The sequence below is a fragment of the Pongo abelii genome, chromosome 6, assembly GCF_028885655.2.
Source record: "Pongo abelii isolate AG06213 chromosome 6, NHGRI_mPonAbe1-v2.0_pri, whole genome shotgun sequence".
Classification (NCBI taxonomy): Eukaryota; Metazoa; Chordata; class Mammalia; order Primates; family Hominidae; genus Pongo; species Pongo abelii.
In genome coordinates, this window is record NC_071991.2 from 27,632,344 (window position 1) to 27,656,353 (window position 24,010).

At 41.8% G+C, this 24,010-nt stretch overlaps 1 protein-coding gene and 1 long non-coding RNA gene across 3 annotated transcripts in view; one reads left to right on the forward strand and one right to left on the reverse strand.

Annotated features, from left to right (window-relative positions):
• The window catches only part of SEPTIN14 (septin 14), a 70,834-nt gene that overhangs the window by 28,112 nt on the left and 18,712 nt on the right, over positions 1 to 24,010 (reverse strand). For both annotated transcript variants that reach the window (XM_024241316.2, XM_054560528.1), the window contains exons 5-6: positions 23,512 to 23,698; positions 15,219 to 15,380 (exon numbers count right to left, since the gene is read on the reverse strand). In XM_024241316.2, the coding sequence (XP_024097084.1) occupies positions 15,219 to 15,380; positions 23,512 to 23,698 (349 nt within the window). The remainder of the gene's footprint in view (positions 1 to 15,218; positions 15,381 to 23,511; positions 23,699 to 24,010) is intronic.
• LOC129060647 (uncharacterized) lies at positions 8,150 to 22,604 on the forward strand. Its single transcript, XR_010140705.1, has 3 exons — positions 8,150 to 8,398; positions 9,548 to 9,610; positions 22,191 to 22,604. It is a non-coding gene; the product is annotated as an uncharacterized LOC129060647 (long non-coding RNA).

A 24,010-nucleotide genomic window follows, 5' to 3' on the forward strand; every position in this document is an offset into this window, starting at 1 on the left:
TACAGTTCCACATGGCAGGGGAAGCCTTAGAAGCATGGTGGGAGGTGAAAGGCACTTCTTACATGGCAGTGGCAAGAGAAAATTAGGAAGAAGCAAAAGCAGAAACCCCTGATAAACCTGTCAGATCTCGTGAGACTTATTCACTATCACAAGAATAGCACATGAAAGACCAGCCCCCATAATTCAATTACCTTCCCCTGGGTCCCTCCCGAAACGTGTGGGAATTCTGGGAGATAAAATTCAAGTTGAGATTTGGGTGGAGACACAGCTAAACCATATAACCACCATACTGTTTTTAATAGTGGTTCTAGATGAGAAAAAAGATAAAACTCTATTGAAAAAATCAGGGACTATCTAAATAAATGGAGAGACATTCCATGTACATGGATAGAAAGACTCAATGTTGTCAAGATGTCAATGTTCCATAATTTAACCTATGGATTCACCACAATCCCAATCAAAATTTCACCAAATTATTTTGTGAATAATAACAAATTAACTCCAAAATTTATATGAAAAGGCAAAAGAACTAGAATAGCCAACACAATATTGAAGAAGAACAAAGTTGGAAGACATACTATTCAACCTCAGGATTTATTACAAAGCCATAGTAATCAAAACAGCGTGGTATGGGCAAAATAATAGACAAACAGATCAATAGAACAGAGCAGAGAGCCCAGAAATATGCCTACACAAATATAGTTAACTGATATTTGACAAAGAAGCAATGGGAATTCAATGGAGACAAGATATTCTTTTCAGTAAACAGTGCTGGAACTGAATACTCACATGCAAAAATAAGAATCTATAAACAGACCTTACATATTTCACAAAATTAACTCAAATTGGATCACAGGCCTAAATGTAAAGCATAAAACGATAAAATTCCTAGAAGACAATGTAGAGTCCTAATTAGAGAAAGGGAGTCAGGCTGGTGGGAGCAGGGGAAAGCAAAAAAAAAAAAAAAAAAGAAGCAGATAAGCTACAAGTCTGCCTTTCTTCACAATCCAGAACACACGGCCCTCCTGCACAAATAACTCACAATCTTCCTGTGCCTAGCTACCAGCAGACCCTCGGCTGATACAAAAAATTGCAAGTTAGCTCACTGCCACTGATAGTGGCAGGAGATGGACAAATGCCTAGGCAGATAGGGGCAAGTCCCCATGGAAGCCCCACCTCCAAGCCAAGGATAGTTTAAAGCCTGAAAGCCAAGCTACAAGTCAAATCCATGGGCTGGATTGAGAACCTGTCGTCCTGCTTGGTGCACTTTCCTCTGACTGATCCCTACCCTTCACCTGTTTTACATATACCTACACTTCCTAATTGTTTTTTTCACACTGTTGTGCCCACCTTTGGGTGGTGCCTTTGTTGTAACCTTTATGCGTACTCACAAACCAATCAGCATGCACTCCCCTATTCTGATCCTATAAAAGCCCTGGACTTAGCCACACAAGGAGAGAAACAGCCCCCAGGTCCCCTCTCCACTGAGAGCTGTTCCATCACTCAATAAAATTCTTCTCTGTCTTCCTTGTCCTTCAATTGTCAGGGTATCCTCCTTCTTCTTGGATGTGGGAAAAGAGTTCATGAACTGCCGATCTCAGGTAGAAGCTTTAACACAGGCAGGCTGGGGCATGCTGGCCCAGCCACAGGCTGAGCCACTGTGCAAGCCAGAATGGGCCAAGTGGATGGGGAGCCTCCTGTGTGGCAAGCAAGGCCCAGGTGGGGGTGTTACTGGCCGGAGGTCCCTGGCTGGCAAAATGACTAAGAATCCTGCATCACAACCTTGGCATTATCAGCACTACACAAAGCCCTCTTCAGCATACAGCCTAAGAACTAGCCTATAAAATCTGCAGCAATCCTTTGTTTGCAGTCAGCTTCTTTCTTGCAAGCTGCCCGTTGCCTCCCTAGCAATGTATTTTCCTACTTTCTTTAATAAATCTACCTTTCTTACCTACAATAAGGTAAATTTTTTTTTTTTTTTTTTTTTTTTGAGAGAGAGAGTCTCACTCTGTCACTCAGGCTGGAGTGCAGTGGTGCAATCCTGGCTCACTGCAACCTCTGCCTCAACAAGGTAAATTCCTTTATGCCTGCACCACCAGGCCAGGTAGTCATCACTCCCTTGCAACAGATAACATAAAAGGAAATGCAGGTGACTTTGGATTTAGCAATGACTTCATTGATATAACACTGAAAACATCATCGATGAATGGAAAGAATCAATGAGTTGAACTTCATTAAAACTAAAACTTCTGCTAGCAAAAGACACTGTTAAAGATAACAAGATAAGCCACAGACTGAGAGAAAATCTTTGCAAAACACACACTTGATAAAGGACTGATGTCCAAAATATACAAAGAACTCTTAAAACCCAACAAGAAAATGAACAACTCGATTAAAAATGGGCACAAGATCCAAATAGCCATCTCAACAAAAAAGATATTCAGATAACAAATTAGCATGTAAAAAAGATGATCAACATCATACATCCTCAAGGAACTGCAAATTAAAAGAAAAATACATGGTACTACACATTTATTAAATTTCCACCCACTGAATCTAAAATAAAAGTCAGTAATTTTTTTTTAGGCCAAGCAGTGGCTCACATCTGTAATCCCAGCACTTTGGAAGGCTGAGGTGGGCGGATCACCTGAGGTCAGGAGTTCAAGACCAGCCTGGCCAACATGGTGAAACCCCATCTCTATTAAAAATACAAAAAAAAAAAAAAAAAAAAAAAAAGCCAGGCGTGGTGGTGCGTGCCTGTAATCCCAGATACTTGGGAGGCTGAGGCAGGAGAATTGCTTGAACCTGGGAGGTGGAGGTTGCAGTGAGCCAAGATCACGCCACTGCACTCCAGCCTGGGTGACAAGAATGAGACTCCATCTCAAAAAAAACAAAAACAATTTGTTTTTAAACTTCCAAAATCCCAAACACTGACAACACCAAATCCTGGCAAAGATACAGAGCAGCAGGAACTATCACTCATTGCCAGTTAGAATGCAAAATGGCAGTAACAACATTGTAAGACTGGTAGTTTCTTTAGAAACTAAACGTACTTTTACCATATGATCCAGAAATGCACTCATCAGTATTTATCCAAATAAGTTGAAAACTTGCGTCCATACAAAAGCCTGCACACAAATGTTTATAGCAACTTTACTCATAATTGCTAAAACTTGAAAGCATCCAAGATATCCTTTAATCAGTGAGTGGATAAATGAACTGTGGCATACCTAAACATGAAATATTATTCAATAATAACGAGAAATCAGCTATCAAGCCACAAAAAAAGACACAGAGAAACCTTAAATACATATTTCTAAGTGGATGAAGCCAATCCGAAAGTTCTACACGAACTATGATTCCAACTATGTGATATTCCCAAAATAAAAAATTACGGAGAGTAAAAAGATCAATAGTTGCCAAGGGTAAAGGGAAAAGAGGGAGACAGAAATGAATAGGTCAAGTACAGGTGATATTTAGGGCAGTGAAACTATGGTGAATGTTACTGCAATATGGGATAGAGGTCATTAGACATTTGTTGAAACCCATACAATGTTCAACACAAACAATGAAGACTGTTGTCAGATACGAACTTTATAACTTACCAATATTGCCTCATCAAGTGTAACAAATGCACCACACTTAATGCAGGATGTTAATAATAGAAGAAAATCAAGGGAGGGCATTAAGATCTCTCTGTTCTTTCAGCTCAATTTTTCTACAAACATAAAACTACTAAAAAAACATAAAAGTATTTTACATTTAAAAAGAAGAATGGGGCCGGGCGTGGTGACTCACACCTGTAATCCCAGCACTTTGGGAGGCCGAGGCAGTTGGATCATTTGAGGTCAGGAGTTTGAGACCAGCTTGGCCAACGTGGTGAGACCCCACCTCTACTAAAAATACAAAAATTAGCCAGGCACAGAGGCTCACTCCTGTAATCCCAGCACTTTGGGAGGCTGAGGCAGGCGGATCACGAGGTCAGGAGATGGAGACCATCCTGGCTAACACAGTGAAACCCCATCTCTACTAAAAATACAAAAAATTAGCTGGGCATGGTGGTGGGCGCCTGTAGTCCCAGCTACTCAGGAGGCTGAGGCAGGAGAATGGCGTGAACCCGGGAGGTGGAGCTTGCAGTGAGCTGAGGTCGAGCCACTGCACTCCAGCCTGGGCGACACAGCAAGACTCCGTCTCAAAAAAGAAAAAAAAATTAGCCAGGTGTGGTGGTGGGTGCCTGTAATCCCAGCTACTCAGGAAGCTGAGGCAGGAGAATCGCTGGAACCCTGGAGACAGAGGTTGCAGTGAGCTGAGATCATGCCACTGCACTCCAGCCTGGGCAACAGAGTGAGACTCCATCTCAAAAAAAAAAAAAAGAAGGATGGAGGTTGGGGTGAAATAAAATTATAAGGAGATTCCAATAAAGGCTAAATTGTAGTCCAACTAGTTTGCAAGAGAGAAATAATAAGAAAGCTGGGAGGAGGCATCCTGGGGTTGCAACAAATGTCAAACACTGACCTCAGAAATCATTCCCTAAAAGGAGACACATTTGATAGAATTCATTTATAGAACAATATATTTAACAGGGCAGTGCTGCAAACACTGAGCAATCAGCTAGCAATTAGTGTAGCTTATCAGCTGGGTATGATCATGTGAAAAGAGAGAGTGCAACCAAAACCACTGTCATTCAGTGCGGCTATGAGGCTGCCTAAAACTTCACCTTAATGAAGAACAACATCAGAGGCTTACCATTGTAGGAGGAGAAATAGACTTTACTCAAACAATTCTGCCAGTTACTGAACAAATAAATAACAATAACAAACTCTAGGGGAGGAGATAGAACTCTTATCCCAAGTTGTTACAATGCATTATCTAGCCATTATAATTATGTCCATAGATCTAAGAGAAACCAAGATTAAAGAATTAAAGAAGAGTGACATCAGCAAGATAAGAGAATAGGAGATCCCAGTTCTTATCCCCCGAGAAAATGCTAATTTGGCAAGCATCTATGGACAAAAGTGCCATTGTGGGAGCTTTGGGGTCCAGATATAGGAGATTATGATATTCTAGTACATCTGAAGACCAAGGAAAGCCACTTTAAGAAGGCAGGCTCACACCTTAGTAGCAAATAGACTAAACGCAGACTCAGCTGCAGACCTATAAGCACCCACATTTCTCTGTGGACTTGGCTCCAATCCCACAAGACCGAAGCACTGAAGCTCCTTGCCCAAAGTCCTTCCATGAGCCTCACCCACACACAGACTGACTGCAGAACCCCCAGAAGACCAGGACCCGATCCATCCCACATGACCATGGTCCCTAAAGTAGTTATGCCAGTTGGGAGCCTAACATGAGAATGTCTTTACCTAATAAAACGAGTCTGTAAAGACAAGAAGACAAGACTGCTCCTTTAAGCAAAGACCAATGCAAGACTATGAAGATTATGAAGAATCAGTCAAACATAATCCCACAAAAAAAAGAGAAAAAAAAATCCCTAATACAGAGCCATTAAGTGGCCCTAAAATAATGAAGATCCATGTGCTACTTGAAAAAAATTCAAAATAATTGTGTTTGTTTGTCTGTTTTGACAGTCTCACTCTGTCGCCCAGGCTGGAATACAGTGGTGTGATCTCAGTTCACTGCAACCTCCACTTCCCAGGTTCAAGTGATTCTCCTGCCTCAGCCTTCCAAGTAGCTGGGATTACAGGCATGCACCACCACACCCAGCTAATTTTTGTATTTTTAGTAGAGACAGGGCTTCACCATGTTGGCCAGGCTAGCCTCAAACTCCTGACCTCAGGTGATCCACCCACTTCGGCCTCCCAAAGTGCTGGGATTACAGGCGTGAGCCACTGCACCCAGCAAAAATTCAAAATAATCATCTAAAAAAAAAAAGCTAAATAAGCTTCAAGCAAACACAGATAAACGACAAAATGAAATCAGGAAAACAATACATGAACAAAATTAGAAGTTCAATAAAGAAATAAAAAACACAAAAATTCTGGCTCTAAAAAGTAAAATAATTGCACTGAGAATTTTAGTGGACAGCTTCAATGCAAGACTCAGTCAAGCAGAAGAAAGAATGAGTGAACTCTAAGACAAATTATTTGAAATTATCATTAGATGAACAAAAACAAAAAGGATGGAAAAAGTGAAGACAGCCTGTGGAACTTATGGAAAATCGTCAAGCAAACCAATGTATGCATTATAGAAATCTCAGAAGAAGAAAAGAGAGAAAGAGATAGAAATAGTATTTAGAGAAACAATGGCTGAAAACTTTTCACATCTAGGTAGAGAAATTAACATCCACATTCATGAAGCCCAAATATTCAAAACCCAAACAGGTAAACAAATTATAATTAAATTGTCAAATGTCAAAGACAGAATTTGGGGATTCAGAGGTTTTTTTTAATGATTCTCTCTCCTTTGAGTATTCATATCCCTCTGTGAATGAGTAATAAATATGTATTTGAGAAATAAAATTGTATATATTTCAGGTGTACAGCTTGATGTTTTGATATGTATATACATTGTGAAAAATTGCCACAACTAAGTTATTTATCATATTTATTAAAATGTCACAATTGGCGGGGCGCAGTGGCTCACACCTGTAATCCCAGCACTTTGGGAGGCCGAGGCAGGCAGATCACAAGGTCAGGAGATCAACACCATCCTGGCTAACATGGTGAAACCCTGTCTCTACTAAAAATATAAAAAATTAGCTGGGCGTGGTGGCGGGCGCCTATAGTCCCAGCTACTCGGGAGACTGAGGCAGGAGAATGGCGTGAACCCAGGAGGCGGAGGTTGCAGTGAGCCAAGATCGCGCCACTGCACTCCAGCCTGGCAACAGAGTGAGACTCCGTCTCAAAAAAAAAAAAAAAAAAAAAAGTCACAATTAAGTTATTTATCATATTTATTACCTCAAATAATTATTATTATCTTTGCTTTTTCGGGGGTGAGAACATGTAGATCTACTCTTCTACCAAATTTCAAGTATGCAATGTTGTATATTGTTAACTATATTCACATTGCCGTACATTAGATTTTCAGAACTTACTCATTTTGCAAACTGAATCTTTGTGTACCCTGACCTATATCACAAAGAGAATTTTGAAAGCAGCAAGAGAAAAACATCTTGTCCCATATAAGGGAGCCTGCGTGAGACTATCAATGGATTTCTCAACAGAAATCTTGCAGATCAAGAAACAGCGGGATGATTCAATGTACTGGAAGAAAGAGAAAGACCAAAAGGAATACTGTACCCCCAAAAAGCTGTCCTTTAAGAATAAAGGATGGGCTGGGCCCAGTGGCTCACGCCTGTAATCCCAGCACTTTGGGAGGCTGAGGCAGGCAGATCACCTGAGGTCAGGAGTTCAAGACCAGCCTGGCCAACATGGCAAAACTCTGTCTCTACTAACAATACAAAAATTAGCCAATGTGATGGAGGGTGCCTGTAATCCCAGCTACTCAGGAGGCTGAGGCAGGAGAATTGCTTGAACCCAGGAGGTAGAGGTTGCAGTGAGCCAAGGCCATGCCATTGCACTCCAGCCTGGGCAACAAGAGCAAAACACTGTCCCAGAAAAAAAAAAAAAAAAAAAGAATAAAGAACAATGCTGCCACCTGATCTTTTCAGCTGTAGCCTGGCACCCTTCTGAGAGCCCGGCCCCCAGATACTTGCAATCTGCCCTGGCACTGCTGTCGCTTTAGCATTCTGCAGTTGCCTGAGCATTCTTCCTGACCCTGCCTAAGTTTTCTGCCAGCTGTGTGGGGGCCAGCCTGCCCCTCTCTATCACAGCCAGCACCTGAACCCTGGGTACCTGAGGACACATATGCCAGCCTGTTTCTGATCCAGTCCCTCCAGTATTTATGCATGCCATCCAGAGCACCATATAGGGATCTGAGAATCAAGAAAATGGCTAGTCCAGTCCACCATTGGCACCTGATCACTCCCTCTGGAGACTAAGGCTGTGCTGACCCAGCTAGCCGACAGTGCAACAGCTGAAATCCACCCTCATGTACTGAAAGGTGAAGCTGCTTCTCCTGTGTACACAAAGGAGCAGCGTTCCTGCATGAGAGAAGAGGCAAGCCACAGGGCTGTCTGTATTGGGCTGAGGGAAGAGGTCCTACCCTGAGGTTGCTCCTATGAAGAGCCACAAGACAGGCATTTTCAATGGCTCTTGGCTCCATTATGACCTAGAGATAGATGACAGGGTCTGTATGAACTGAGAGTCATGAACTTTGGGACAGGGGTAGGACAGGGAAACAGATCATGTTCCTACCTACACAGGAGGTAGAGCTGGTACAGCTCCTCCCTCCCTACAGAGACCTGTGAGCATTTCACCAGGAGCTGCCCCAGCCACCCCTGTAAAGGCTACTGTTCACATTCATCATTGAGATGTTGGTGAGTAAGCTTTGTGGTCCAGCTCTGCCCAGCTTTGTCTTCCCCTCTTTGCTGAACAGGCAACTCAGAGTCTAGGCATTGCATAGACCAGCCTATCACCTGAAACAACAGACAGGAAATCTCAGTAAACAAAGATCAAACACACACAATCTGCTTCTGCCATAGCTGGCTCTTACTCATAAGTGCCACTTACTGGCATGGAGGTTAAACTGCACAAATCAATAAAAAGTCTACTGACAGAAGGGCACAGGGCTAAAGAAACAAAGCCAAAGCCCCCTACCCAATATACGCTGTAGTTACACCCACAAGGGGGAAAAACCCCATCTAAATTAAATTAAATTCAAAAATAAGAAGGGACAACTTTCCCAGATAAGAAGAAACCATCATAAGAAGTTTGGCATCATGAAGAAAAAAAAAAGCAGAATGTTTTGACACTACCAAAGGACACACTAGCTCTTTCGCAATGGATCCTAACCAAAATGAAAATTCTGAAATGAAAGATAATGAATTCAAAATATGGATTATAAGGAAGTTCAATGAGATCCAAGAGAAAGTTGAAAATCAACACAAAGATACCAGAACAATGCAGAATGTGAATGAAGTACAGATATCTTAAAATAAAAACAATGGAATTTCTGGAAATGAAAAACACACTGAAGGGTTGGGTTACAGATGAAAGCTTTTTTTTTTCTCTTTCTTTTTTCTTTTTGAGACAGAGTCTTGCTCTGTCGCCCCGGCTGCAGTGCAGTGGCGCCATCTCAGCTCACCGCAAGCTCTGCCTCCCGGGTTCACGCCATTCTCCTGCCTCAGCCTCCCGAGTAGCTGGGACTATAGGCACCCACTACCACGCCCGGCTAATTTTTTGTATTTTTAGTAGAGACGGGGTTTCACCGTGTTAGCCAGGATGGTCTCGATCTCCTGACCTCGTGATCCGCCCATCTCGGCCTCCCAAAGTGCTGGGATTACAGGCGTGAGCCACTGCACCTGGCCAGATGAAAGCTTTAAGCATAGGCTAGACTAAGCAGAAGACAGACAGAAAATAGGATCCCAGTGCCTTTTGGCTTGTAAACTTTCTTCTGAGAAGTCGGCTGTTAGTCTAATGTGATTTCCTTTATAGATGATTTGAAAATTCTCTCTTGCTTCTTTCAGAGTATTTTCCTTCAAGTTGCCTTTGGATAGTCTGGTGAAGTTCATCTTGCAAAATATTTTCAGGTATTTTCCGAGCTTCTTGTATCTGGATGTGTACCTCTCTAGCGAGGCCAAGGCAATTTTCCTGATTATTCCCTCAAATATGTTTCCAATCTTTTTACCTTTTCCTCTTCTCTCTCAGAAATGCCTACAACTCATAAGTTTGGTTGCTTTACATAATTTCCTATTTATTGAACTCTTGATTGTTTATTTAAATTTACTTTTTTTTTTTTTGTCTGTGTTAATTCAAAAAACCTGTTTTGTTTTTTGAAAAGATAAGAAAATTGATATGGTGCTAGGCCGGGCACGGTGGCTCACGCCTGTAATCCTAGCACTTTGGGAGGCCAAGACAGGTGGATCGCCTGAGCTCAGGAGTTCCAGATCAGCCTGGGCAAGATGGTGAAACCCCGTATCTACTAAAATACAAAAAATCAGCTGTGCATGGTGGCAGGTGCTTGTAATCTCAGCTACTCAGGAGGCTGAGGAATGAGAATTGCTTGAACCTGGGAGGCAGAGGTTACAGTGAGCCAAGATCGTGCCACTGCACCCTAGCCTGGACAACAAAGCAAAAACTCTGTCTCAAAAAAAAAAAGAAAGAAAGAAAAGAAAGAAAATTGATATGGTGCTAGCTAGATTCACCAAGAAAAAAGAGAGAAGATTCAAGTAAGCACAGCACAATCAGAAGTGATAAAAGTGACATTACAACTGATACCACAGAAAACAAAAAATCATCAGAGACTAATATGAATATCTCTATGCATACAAACTAGAAAACCTAGATAAAATGGTTAAATTCATCCCTCCCTGCTTGGATGTGGCTCGAGCTGGAGGCGCAGAGGGCCAGAGATGCCGCAGACCTTCGACCCAGAGCAGCTTGAAGGCAGTGAATAACAGCTCTTCAAGTCTGCAATAAAAAATGGCCTCTTCCAGAGAATTGTTTGAAGCTGGGAGGCAGAGGTTGCAGTGAGCCGAGATAGCACCAGGGCGCTCCAGCCTGGGCGACAGAACGAGACTCCATCTCAAAAAAAAAAAAAAAAAAAGCCTCTTCATAGCTTAAATTACAAAAGTAAAACTAAAAGACTTACATGTTTTTGGCCAGGCACGGTGGTTCACGCCTGTAATCCCAGCACTTTGGGAGGCCAAGGCAGGCGGATCACGAGTTCAGGAGATCGAGACCATCATGGCTAACACGGTGAAACCCCGTCTCTACTAAAAATACAAAAAATTAGCCGGGTGTGGTGGCAGGTGCCTATAGTCCCAGCTACTCAGAAGGCTGAGGCAGGAGAATGGCGTGAACCCAGGAGGCGGAGCTTGCAGTGAGCCGAGATCGCATCACTGCACTCCAGCCTGGGCGACAGAGTGAGACTCTGTCTCAAAAAACAAAAAAAAATGACTTACATGTTTTTTTCTTTACCCCAACTCATTCCTTACATGTAGGCTCAATCTTTTCAGTATTTGCTTTACTGGTTCAGCAAAAGCCAGGAAATACAACTTTGTGGTAATCAGAATGTTATCCAACTGTATATTGGTTTTTTTTTTTTTTTTTTTTTTTTTTTTGAGACGGAGTCTCGCCCTGTGGCCCAGGCTGGAGTGCAGTGGCGCGATCTCGGCTCACTGCAAGCTCCGCCTCCTGGGTTCACGCCATTCTCCTGCCTTAGCCTCTCGAGTAGCTGGGACTGGAGGCGCCCGCCACCACACCTGGCTAATTTTTTGTATTTTTAGTACAGAAGGGGTTTCATCGTGTTGGCCAGGATAGTCTCGATCTCCTGACCTCATGATCTGCCCTCCTCGGCCTCCCAAAGTGCTGAGATTACAGGAGTGAGCCACCACACCCGGCCCCAACTGTATATTGTTTACCTTATTGTAAATATTGGTGAACAGTGCTCAATAATAGTTTTATATTCCTTTAAAAAAAAAAAAGAAAATGGGTAAATACCTGGAAACATACAACCTCCTAAGACTAAACCAGGAAAAAATAGATATACTAAATAGACCAATAACAAGTAATGAAATTGACTCACTAATAATTTCAAACAAATAAAAACAAGAACAGATAGGTTTACAGCCAAATTTTGCCAGAAGTACAATGAAGAGCTGGTACCAATCTTACTGAAACTATTCCAAAAATTTATGGAATTTTTGGATTGGAAGAATCAACATCATTACAAAGACCACACTAACTAAAGCAATGCACAAATTAAACACAATTCCTATCAAATTACAATATCATTTTTTCACAGAATTAGAAAAAACGATCCTAAATATCATATGGAACCAAAAAAGCATCCAAATAGCCAAAGTACTTCTAAGCAAAAAGAACTAAGCCAGAGGCATCATGTGTGTGACTTCAAATTATACTATAATGCTATGCTAAATAAAACAGTATGGCATTGGTACAAAAACAGACAGATAGATTAATGGAATGGAATAGAGAGTCCATTGCTAGGAAACATACAGCTTAAAAAGGGAGAAAAAAATTGTGAAAGAAAAGAGAATAAAGAACCAGTAATAAAATCACATGCCTACAACCAAGTGATCTTTGACAAAGTTGGCAAAAATAAACAATGGGGAAAGGGCATTCTATTCAATAAATGGTGCTGGGAAAATTGGCTACCCATAGGCAAAAGAATGAAACTGAATTCCCATTTCTCATCATATACAAACTTTAACTCAAGATGTATTAATGACTTAAATGAAAGACCAGAAGCTATAAAAATCCTAGAAGAAAATTTAGGAAAAACTCTTCTAGATATTGGCCTAGGAAAATAATTCATAACTGAGACCTGAAAAGCAAATGCAACAAAACCAAATATACACAAATGGGACTTAAACTAAAGAGCACAGCCAAAGAAATAATCAACAGAGTAAACAGACAACCTACACAATAGGAACAAAATATTTGCAAACTTTGCATCTGACAAAGAACTAATATCCAGAATCTAAAAAGAACACAAACAACTCAACAACAACAAAGAATAAACAACCTCATTAAAAAAGACCGCAAAGGATATGAACAGACATTTCTCAAAAGAAGACATACAAGTGGCCACCAAACATATGAAAAATTGCTCAACATCACCAATCATCAGAGAAATGCAAATTAAAACCACAATAAAGACCAGGCACAGTGGCTCACACCTGTAATCCCAGCACTTTGGGAGGCCAAGGTGGGTGGATCACCTGAGGTCGGGAGTTCAAGACCAGCCTGACCAATATGGTTAAACCCCATCTCTACTAAAAATACAAAAATTAGCTGGGCATGGTGGCAGGCACCTGTAATCCCAGCTACTTGGAAGCTGAGGCAGGAGAATCTCTTGAACCCAGGAGGCAGAGGTTGCAGTAAGCCGAGATCACACCACTGAACTCCAGCCTGAGTGACAGGGCAAGACTGTCTCAAACACACACACCACACACACACAATAAGATATCATCTTACATAGTCAGAATGGCTATTACTATAAACACAACAGATGTTGGTGTGGATGCAGAGAATAATGAATACTTATTCACTGTTGGTGGGACCATAACAACCTCTATGAAAAACAGTATAGAGATTTCTCAAAGCACTATAAATAGAGCTACCATTCAACCCAGTGATTATACTACTAGGCATCTGAAAGACAAGAAATAATTATATAAAAAACTCACTTTCACTCATGTGTATTACATTCCTACTCATAATAGTAAAGTCATGGAATTAACCTAAATGTCCATTAACAGTGGACTGGATTTTTTTTTAATATGGCATATATACACCATGGAATACTATGCAGCCATAAAAATGAAATCATGCTCTGTGCAGTAACATGGATGGAGCTGGGGGCCATTATCCTAAGTGAAATAACTCAGAAACAGAAAATCAAATACCACATGTTCTCATAAGTAGGAGCTAAACAATGAGTACACAAGGACACAAAGATGGAAACAATAGGTAGTGAGACTCCAAAAGGGAGAGATTGGGAGGAGGCTGATGGTCAAAAAATTATCTATTGGTAGTGAGATGTGATCACGCCACTGCACACCAGCCAGGGCAACAGAGAGAGACCATGTCTCAAAAAAAAAAAATGATCTGTTGGGTACAATGTTTACTATTTCAGGATAGTTACACTAGAAGCCAAACCTCACTATTACACAATATATCTTTTTGACAAATATGCACTTATACCCTCTGAATCTAAAATAAAAAACGAAGGAAGTTTATAGTAGTAAACACCTACATCTTTTTTTAAAAAAAGATCTCGCCTGTGTGGTGGCTCACACCTGTAATCCCAGCACTTTGGGAGGCAGAGGCAGGCAGATTGCCCAAGGTCAGGAATTTGAGACCAGCCTGGCTAACATGGTGAAACCCCATCCTACTAAAAATACAAAAAAATTAGCCAGATGTGGTGGCGCATGCCTGTAGTCCCAGGTACTCGGGAGGCTGAGGGAGGAGAATCACTTGAACCTGGGAGGCAGAGGTTGAGATTGCACCACTGCACTCCAGCCTGGGCGACAGAGGGAGACTCCGTCTCAAAAAAAAAAGATCTCAAATAAACAACCTAACTTTACACACACACACACACACTTACACACACACACACACACAAATAGCAGAAGGAAAGAAATTACAAAGACTAGAGCATAAATAAATGAAATAGAGAATAAAAAAAATTTTAATCAGCCAGGCACGGTGGCTCACACCTGTAATCCCAGCAGATCTCTTGAGGCCAGGAGTTCGAGACCAGCCTGGCCAACATGGTGAAACCCTGTCTGTACTAAAAACACAAAAATTAGCCAAGTGTGGTGGCACGCTCCTGTAATCCCAGCTACTCAGGAGGCTGAGGCAGGAGAATCACTTGAACCCGGGAGATGGAGGTTACAGTGAGCCGAGATTGTGCCACTGCACTCCAGCCTGGGCAACAGAGTGAGACTCTGTCTCAAAAAATAAAACAAAACAAAAAATTAATCAATGAAGCTAAGAGTTGATTTGGGAAAAAAAACTCAAAATCAAAGCCCTTACCTAGACTAAGAACAAAAAGAGAGAATATGTTAATAAAATAAGAAATGAAAGAGAAGACATTACAACTTATTACTGAAGTTTATTTCTTACAGAAATAAACAGAATTATAAGGGACTATTATGAACAATTATACACCAACCAATTTGACAACTTAGAAGAAATGGTGAAATTACTAGAAACATAAACTACCAAGATGGAATGAAGAATAAATAGAGAGCTTAAAGAGACCAATAACAAATAGAGAAACTAAAGAAGTAATTTTTCAAAACTCCAAAATATAGCCTAGGACCACATTACTTCTTGGGTAAATTCTACCAAACTTTCAAAGAAAATTTAATATAAAACATCCTCAAATTCTTTGAAAAAATAGAAAAAAGAGGTAACACCTTCAGAGTCATTTTATGAGGCAGCATCCCCTTGATATCAAAGCAAGAAAATACACTTTCAAGAAGAAAATTATAGGCCAACATCCTTGAGGAACATGGTGTATGAATTAAATCTAAATAAATCTGTTAACAAAGAATCGATTCTCAGCAGCTTTTCAAAATAAAAAAAAATTTAAAAATTCTCACACTGGATTCTGGATAAACACTCATTTCTAGCCTCTTTGTCAGATATGTTACTGAAACTTACATTAATTGAGGAGTTCGCTTGAGCAGCAGTTTCTTCATCTGTTGGGAGCTGATATATCTGGATGCCATTGCTAATCAATTCACTCATTATCTTACTCTTAAACGTCTGTAAATCATTTTTAGAAATTGTGTCTGCTTTGGCAATCAGTGGTATAATATTCACCTATTAAGAAAGAAGACAAACAAAATCTCATCATTGTTCATCCTATAGTTTTTTTGTTTTTTGTTTTGAGGCGGAGTCTCGCTCTGTCGCCCAGGCTGGAGTGCAGTGGCGCGATCTCCGCTCACTGCAAGCTCCGCCTGCCGGGTTCACGCCACTCTCCTGCCTCAGCCTCCTGAGTAGCTGGGACTACAGGCACCCGCCACCACGCCTGGCTAATTTCTTTTTGTATTTTTAGTAGAGACGGGGTTTCACCGTGTTAGCCAGGATGGTCTCGATCTCCTGACCTCCTGATCCGCCCGCCTCGGCCTCCCGAAGTGCTGGGATTACAGGCGCGAGCCACTGCGCCCGGCCATCCTATAGTTTTTATAGTAAAGCCTTCACAATCTCTGACAACAAATTGCGTAATTAGGTAATCACTGGCTGTCATGCTTTTCTTAAAAATTATTTTCCAAAATTATCAATACTTTTGAAGATTCATCTTTTATCCAAATTCAGGTTTAGAAGTCTCAACCTTGTTTCTCTTCTAAAAATCCCTTATATCTCTACACATATGGAGTTAGCAAAATGTAAATAGTAGGACAATGTAAATTGTTTTATTTATTTATTTATTTATTTATTTATTTATTTATTTATTTTTGAGACGGAGTCTCGCTCTGTTGCCCAGGCTCTGGAGTGCAGTGGTGCGATCTCGGCTCACTGCAAGCTCCTCCTCCCAGGTTCATGCCATTCTCCTGCCTCAGCCTCCGGAGTAGCTGGGACTACAGGCGCCCGCCACCATACCCAGCTAATTTTTGGTATTTTTTGTAGAGACGGGGTTTCACCGTGTTAGCCAGAATGTTCTCGATCTCCTGACCTCGTGATCCGCTCGCCTCGGCCTCCCAAAGTGCTGGGATTACAGGCGTGAGCCACCATGCCCAGCCTATTTAATTTATTTTCAATTTTATTTCTTATTAAGCTGAGTGATAAAAGACAAATTGAAAGAACTTTCATCAAAATCGTGGAAGGGATTTTGTCTTTCTACTTTTTCCATCACTTTTTCCATCAATCAATCTTAATTAATGTCCCATTTTCACTCACTATTGCCCCACCTAGATGTGTTTGCAGATAGATTTGCTATTGTTTTTCAAAGACCACCTAAAAAGAATATAGATATTTTTGGTTACCATATTCTTTTTTTTTTTTGAGACAGAATCTTGCTCCATCGCCCAGGCTGGAGTGCAATGGCACAATCTAGGCTCACGGCAACATCTGCCTCCCGGGTTCAAGCAAGTCTCCTGCCTCAGCCTCCTGAGTAGCTGGGATTACAGGCGCCCGCCACCCTACCCAGCTGATTTTTGCATTTGTAGTAGAGACCGGGTTTCACCATGTTGGCCAGGCTAGTCTCGAACTCCTGACCTCAGGATACAACCACCTCAGCCTCCCGAAGTGTTGGGATTACGGACGTGAGCCACCACACCTGGCCTGGTTACCATATTCTAAAGGCCATGTGTGTATGTATGTGTATGTGTGTGTGTATAAGAACACCTTGGAAACAAATATGTTCATTTTTCTTTTGTAAAAAGACATAATTTCCACATTGGAAGTTAAATATTTGCATATTTGAGGTTGAATTTTTACCCACAAAGTTTTTTCCTAGTGCTTCAATATGAGCTCTCCTGCCTTTTGCATTTGCACTTAAATAACTAAACTTTTTAGGAAATAATATACAAAATTATAAAATGTTTTATTACTGTTAAAATATCTTATTAAATTATAGCTCCACAAAATCAATATCTGTAATATAGTAGAAATACATAAATATAAATTTTAGGCAGACTGCTTTTGTTTTAGATTGCTCAAAGCACATTTTTAAAAAAATCCATGGACAGGCTGGGCACAGTGGCTCACGCCTGTAATCCCAGCACTTTGGGAGGCCAGGGCTGGCAGATCACCTGGGGCCAGGAGTTCAAGACCAGCCTGACCAACATGGAGAAACCCCGTCTCTACTAAAAATGCAAAATTAGCCAGGCGTGGTGGCTCATGCCTGTAATCCCAGCTACTCGGGTGGCTGAGGGAGGAGAATCGCTTGAACCCAGGAGGCAGAGGTTGCAGTGAGCCGAGATCACGCCATTGCACTCCAGCCTGGGCAACAAGAGTGAAACTCCGCCTCAACAACAACAACAACAACAAAAATAGTGTATATTCCTGACTATTGAATGTACTACTAATTAAGAACTTGAAGCAGCTCTTAATTTAACTAGAAATCTAATTTATTTCAACTACTTAATGACATCTGAGATTAAGTACAAAGTCTTTTCAGTTTGAACAATATATAGTAAAAGTTGAGATTTCTCGGATAAAAGGAACCCAACTTAGAACTTTTTCTCTCTTCAACTAAATAAAGATGTCTTCAACTAATTTAAGTTGAAGACAGCATGTTTTGTTAGGGCCGAGTGCAGAAAAGAATCAGATAATATGACAATTTCCTTTATATGTATATTGGCCTTCTATATTTAAAAAAGAAAATATACTTTTAACCTTTTTTTTTTGAGAGAGAGAGAGAGAGAGAGGATCTTGATCTGTGGCCCTGTCTGCAGTGTGGTGGCATGATCACAGCTCACTGCAGCCTCAACCTCCCGGGCTGAAGCGATCCTCCCACCTCAGCCTCCTGAGTAGCTGGAACTACAGGCACATGCTGCCATGCCTGGCTATTTTTTTGTATTTTTTGTAGAGACAGGGTCTCACTATGTTGTTCTAGGTGGTCTCAAACGTCCAGGCTCAGGCAATCCTCCCTCCTCAGCCTCCCAAAGTGCTGGGATTACAGGCGTGAGCCACCATGTCTGGCCCTTCTAAATTTTTTATGAAAAATAATTTTAGACTTATGGAAGAGTTGCATGAATATTACAGAGAAAGAAATTGAGGCATCATAATTTTCCCAAAGCCACACAGTGAGCAAGTAACAGGGTCAGGTTTGTGAAAGCAGGCAGCTTGAACCCACTACCCATGCTTTTTTATTTATTTATTTTTTTGGAGACGGAGTTTCACTCTTGTTGCCCAGGCTGGAGTGCAATGGTGTGATCTCGGCTCACTGCAACCTCTGCCTGCGAGTTCAAGCAATCATCCTGCCTCAGCCTCCCGAGTAGCTGGGATTACAGGCATGTGCCACCACGCCCAGCTAATTTTGTATTTTTTAGTAGAGACAGGGTTTCACCATGTTGGTCAGGCTGTTCTCAAACTCCTGACCTCAGGTGATCCACCTGTCTCAGCCTCCCAAAGTGCTGGGATTACAGGCATGAGCCACGGCTCCCAGCCCTCCCCATGCTTTTAATCACAGAAAGCGCTAGACATTTTTCCCAAGGTCACAGACACCTAGCAAGTGATAAAGCAAATATTCAAAAGCTGCTTCCACTGACAAGTCCTGTGATCCTTACATATTCAAAAATTAAAATTCCTTCTGTATGGATAAATCTACAACGTTGCATGTTCTGGGCTTCATAAACATTCAACGGACTGATTTTCTGTACAATAAAACCGAACTACAAAAAACTGCTGAATAATTAGAAAAATTAATCAAATGAACAGAGTCTCATATCGATTTTGAGATTTTGCTGAAGCCATGGGGCTTAAGCAGCCTATTGAAAGGAAGTCCTCGTGTGTCCCAGGTTTTTGCTGGAAAGAATTATGCTTTTCTTAGCTGTTTCTATATAACAAGCAGTAGCTGCCTGCAGGCTCTTGTATTCTGAATCCTGTCTGATACGATCTGTAACCAGGATCACAAAAGCTTTCTGTTTCACACCATCAGTGGTACTAGTCAAACATCAGTGAGATTATTTCATAGTATCATATAGTAAATTTTATTTTAAAAATACAGGCATCCCCCATTTTCCACAGTTTCTGTTTCTTCCTTCTTTCTCTTTCCTTCTTCTTTTTTACTTCCTTCCTTCCTTCTTTCTTTTCTTCCTTCCCTCCCTCCCTCCCTTCCTTTCTTTCTCTCTCTTTTCTTTCAACGGGGACTTGCTCTATTGCCCAGGCTGGAATTGCAGTGACATGATCTTGGCTCACAGCAGCCTCAAACTCCTGGGCTCAAGCAATCCCACAGGTGCACACCACCATGCCTGGCTAATTTTTCTATTTTTTTGCAGAGATGGGGTCTCACTACATTGCCCAGGCTGGTCTTGAGCTCCTGAGCTTGAGCGATGCTCCTGCGTTAGCCTCCCTCCCAAAGTGCTGAGATTACAGGCATGAGCCACAGAGCCCAGCCCAGTTTCACTTTCCACAATTTCCCATAATCAACAGCAGTCCAAATATATTAAATGAAAAATTCTAGAAATACACAATGTACAAGTTTTAAATTGCATGCTATTCTAAATACTGTGATGAAATGTCATGTTGACCCACTCCTTCTCACCCTGGGTATGAATTATCTCACTATTCACCTCATTTTATCTCAACATGTAGGCATTGTATTATCTCGCATCATCATAAGAAGAGTGAGTACAGTATAATAAGATATTTTGAGGCCAGGCATGGTGGCTCACACTTGTAATCCCAGCACTTTGGGAGGCCGAGGTGGGCGGATCACCTGAGGTTAGTTTGAGAACAGCCTGGCCAACGTGGTGAAACCCCGTCTCTACTAAAAGTACAAAAAATTAGCCGGGCGTGGTAGAGGGCACCTGTGATCCCAGCTACTCAGGAGGCTGAGGCAGGAGAATCACTTGAACCCAAGAGGCAGAGGTTGCAGTGAGCCGAGATTGTGCCACTGCACTCCAGCCTGGGCAACAAGAGCAAAACTCTGTCTCAGAAAAAAAAAAAAAAAAAAAGATATTTTGAGAGACACAGGTAACTTTCACATAACTTTTAGTACAGCGTATTGTTATAATTGTTCTATTTTATTATTAGTTACTATTGTTAGCTTCAGTCTGCATCTAAGAAACTAACAATAGTAACTAATAATAAAAGAGAACTGCATCTCATTTATAAATAAAACTTTATGATAGGTATGTATGCATAGAAAAAAACAGTATATATCAGGCTCTGTACCATGCATGCTTTCAGGTATCCACTGGGGATCTTGGACCTTACCCCCAAGGGTGCTACTCTATAGGCAAATGGCCATGATCTGGGAGGTAAGTCAAGGTTGAAATCTATCAAATGTGAATTGTCTCCCCCAGCAACCAAAAAATTTGTGTGTTGAAGCCCTAACCCCCCAGTACCTCAGAATGTGACCTTAACTGAGATAAAGCCTTCAAAGAGGTGATTAAAAAGTGAGACTGGGTCAGATGTGATGGCTTATGCCTGTAATCCCAGCACTTTGGGAGGCCGAGGTGGGCAGATCATCTGAGATTAGGAGTTCGAGACCAGCCTGGCCAACATGGTGAAACCTTGTCTCTACTAAAAATACAAAAATTAGCTGGGTGTAGTGGTGCATGCCTGTAATCCCAGCTACCCAGGAGGCTGAGGCAGGAGAATCCCTTGAACCTGGGAGACGGAGGTTGCAGTGAGCCAAGATCACACCATGGCACTCCAGCCTGGGCATTAAAAAAAAAAAAAAAAAAGTGAGACTGTTACAGTGGGGCCCAACCTAAACTGACTGGCACCCTTATAAGAAGATAAAATGTGAGGCCGGGCACAGTGACTCACGCCTGTAATCCCAACACTTTGGGAGGCTGAGGTGGGTGGATCACCTGAGGTTAGGAGTTCAAGACCAGCCTGGCCAACATGGTGAAACTCATCTCTACTAAAAATACAAAAAATTAGCCGGGTGTGGTGGTGCGCGCCTGTAATCCCAGCTACTCAGGAGGCTAAGATAGGAGAACTGCTTGAACCCAGGAGCCAGAGGCTACAGTGAGCTGAGATTGCGCCACTGTACTCCAGCCTGGGCAACAAAAGCGAAACTCCGTCTCGAAAAAAAAGATAAAATGTGGACACCCAGGAGACACCAGGAAAAACACCATGTGAGAACACAGAGATAAGGTGGTCATCTGCCAGACAAGGACAGAGATTTCAGAAGAAAGCACATCTTCTGACACCTTGATCTTGGACTTCTGTCCTCCAAGACTGTAGGAAAATACATTTTCATTGTTTAAACCACCCAGTCTATGGCATTTTGCTATCCCAGCCCTAACACACTAATGCATATGCCTTAAATATTAACAGAAAAAGATAATTAGGATATATACATATATTACAAAATGACAGGTACAGTCATGAACCACATAATGGCATTTCAGTAAATGATGGGCCACATATATGATGGTGTTCCCATAATATTATAATATTGTACCTTTGCTTTTTTTTGTTATTATTTATTTATTTATTTACTGACTCTTGCTCTGTCACCCAGGCTGGAGTGCAGTGGTGCAATCTCGGCTCACTGCAACCTCCGCCCCCCTGGTTCAAGCGATTCTCCTGCCTCAGCCTCATGAGTAGCTGGGATTACAGGTGCCTGCTACAATGCCCAGCTAATTTTCTGTATTTTTAGTAGAGACAGGGTTTCATCATGTTGGCCAGGCTGGTCTCGAACTCCTGACCTCAGGTGATCCACCCACCTCAGCCTCCCAAAGTGCTGGGATTACAGGCGTGAGCCTCCGCGCCTGGCTATTTAGAGATCTATTTATTTAATTTCTGGATTCAGGGGATATATGTGCAGGTTTGTTACACACATATATTGAATATTAGTGAGGTTTTGGTCTCTTGTGTGCTCATCACCCAAATAGTGAGCATTGTACCCAATAGGTAATTTTTCAAATCTCAACCTCCTCCCACCCTTCCCCCTTATAAAGGGCCCAGCGTCTATTATTCGTCTAATACTGAACCTTTTTTTATGTTTAGATATACAGACAAGGCCGGGCGCGGTGGTTCCCGCTTTAGGAGGCTGAGGTGGGCAGATCACTTCAGGTCAGGAGTTCAAGACCAGCCTGGCCAACATGGCAAGACTCCGTCTCTATTAAAAATACAAAAATTAGGCCGAGCACAGTGGCTCACGCCTGCAATCCCAGCATTTTGAGAGGCTGAGGCGGGTGGATCACCTGAGGTCGGGAGTTCGAGACCAGCTTGACCAACATGGAGAAACTCCGTCTCTACTAAAAGTACAAAATTAGCCGGGCATGGTGGCGCATGCCTGTAATCTCATCTACTCAGAAGGCTGAGGCAGGAGAATCGCTTGAACCCAGGAGGCGGAGGTTGCAGTGAGCCGAGATTGTGCCACTGCACTCCAGCCTGGGAGACATAAGACTCCATCTCAAAATAAAATAAAATAAAATAGATACACAGATACTTACCATTGTGTTACAATTCTACAGTATTCCGTACAGTACCATGCTGTCCAGGTTTGTAGCCTAGGAGCAATAGGCCATACCATAACAGGCTATAGCCTAGATGTGTAGTAGGCTATATCATGTAGGTATGTGTAGATACACTCTATGATGTTTGCATAATGATGAAATCACCTAAAGATATGTAACTACACTTGCGTGCAAGTGCCTTCAAGATGTGTTATTATCTCAAAATTAATATTACATCGTGAAAGGTTGAGACCAGGAACAATGGCTCACGCCTGTAATCCCAACACTCAGGGAGGGCAAGGTGGGTGGATCACTTGAGCCAGAAGTTCAAGTTCAGCCTGGGCAACATAGTGAAACCCTGTCTCTACAAAAAATACAAAAATTAGCCAATCTTGGTAGCACACTCCTGTCCCAGTTACTCAGATGGCTAAGGTGGGAAGATTGCTTGAGCCCAGGAGGTTGAGGCTGCAGTGAACTGTGATGACGCCACTGCACTCTAGCCTGGGTGACAGAGCAAGACCCTGTCTCAAATCCAAAAAAAAAAAAGAAAAAGAAGGCCGGGCACAGTGGCTCACACGTGTAATCCCAGCACTCTGGGAGGCCAAGGCGGGCAGATCACGAGGTCAGGAGATCGAGACCATCCTGGCTAACATGGTGAAATCCCATCTCTACTAAAAATACAAAAAAATTAGCCAGGCGTGGTGGCAGGTGCCTGTAGTTCCAGCTACTCGGGAGGCTGAAGCTGGAGAATGGCGTGAACCTGGGAGGCGGAGCTTGTGGTGAGATCGCACCACTGCACTCCAGCCTGGGCGACAGAGCAAGACTCCGTCTCAAAAAAAAAGAAAGCTTGGTGGATTTACCAAACATACCTTACTGTCAAGGTTCTTCATTGTTAATAGATCAAGAGACTTCAGGGAATGTCCTGTAGGTGAAATGAAGTAAAGACACACGTGGACGCGAGAATCATGGTACTCAAACAAGGAACGTTTAATCTTCAGTTCTTCTTGAAGATAGGCCTCAAATTGGGCATCTATGTAGTCAACTATTGGTTGGTAGCTAAAAAAAAATTTATACATTTAGCATAACAGATTAATAAAATCTAAAGCCTGCTTTTTGACTGCTTAATGAACAGTTAACATGTATGTAAGCAGTTTGCTATAGTGATGAAGAAAAAGTTCATAACATGTCCATACAAAGATATTAATTCTAAACCAATAATAAGGCTCATGCTTTACTCTATGGTTATGCAAAATGTAAACATAGAGGAAAGCTGGGTGAATCTGACAGGGGACTAGTATCCAGAATTACAAAGAATGCAAGCAACTAAACAACAACAAGAAGAACAAATAATCCCATTAAAAAGTGGGT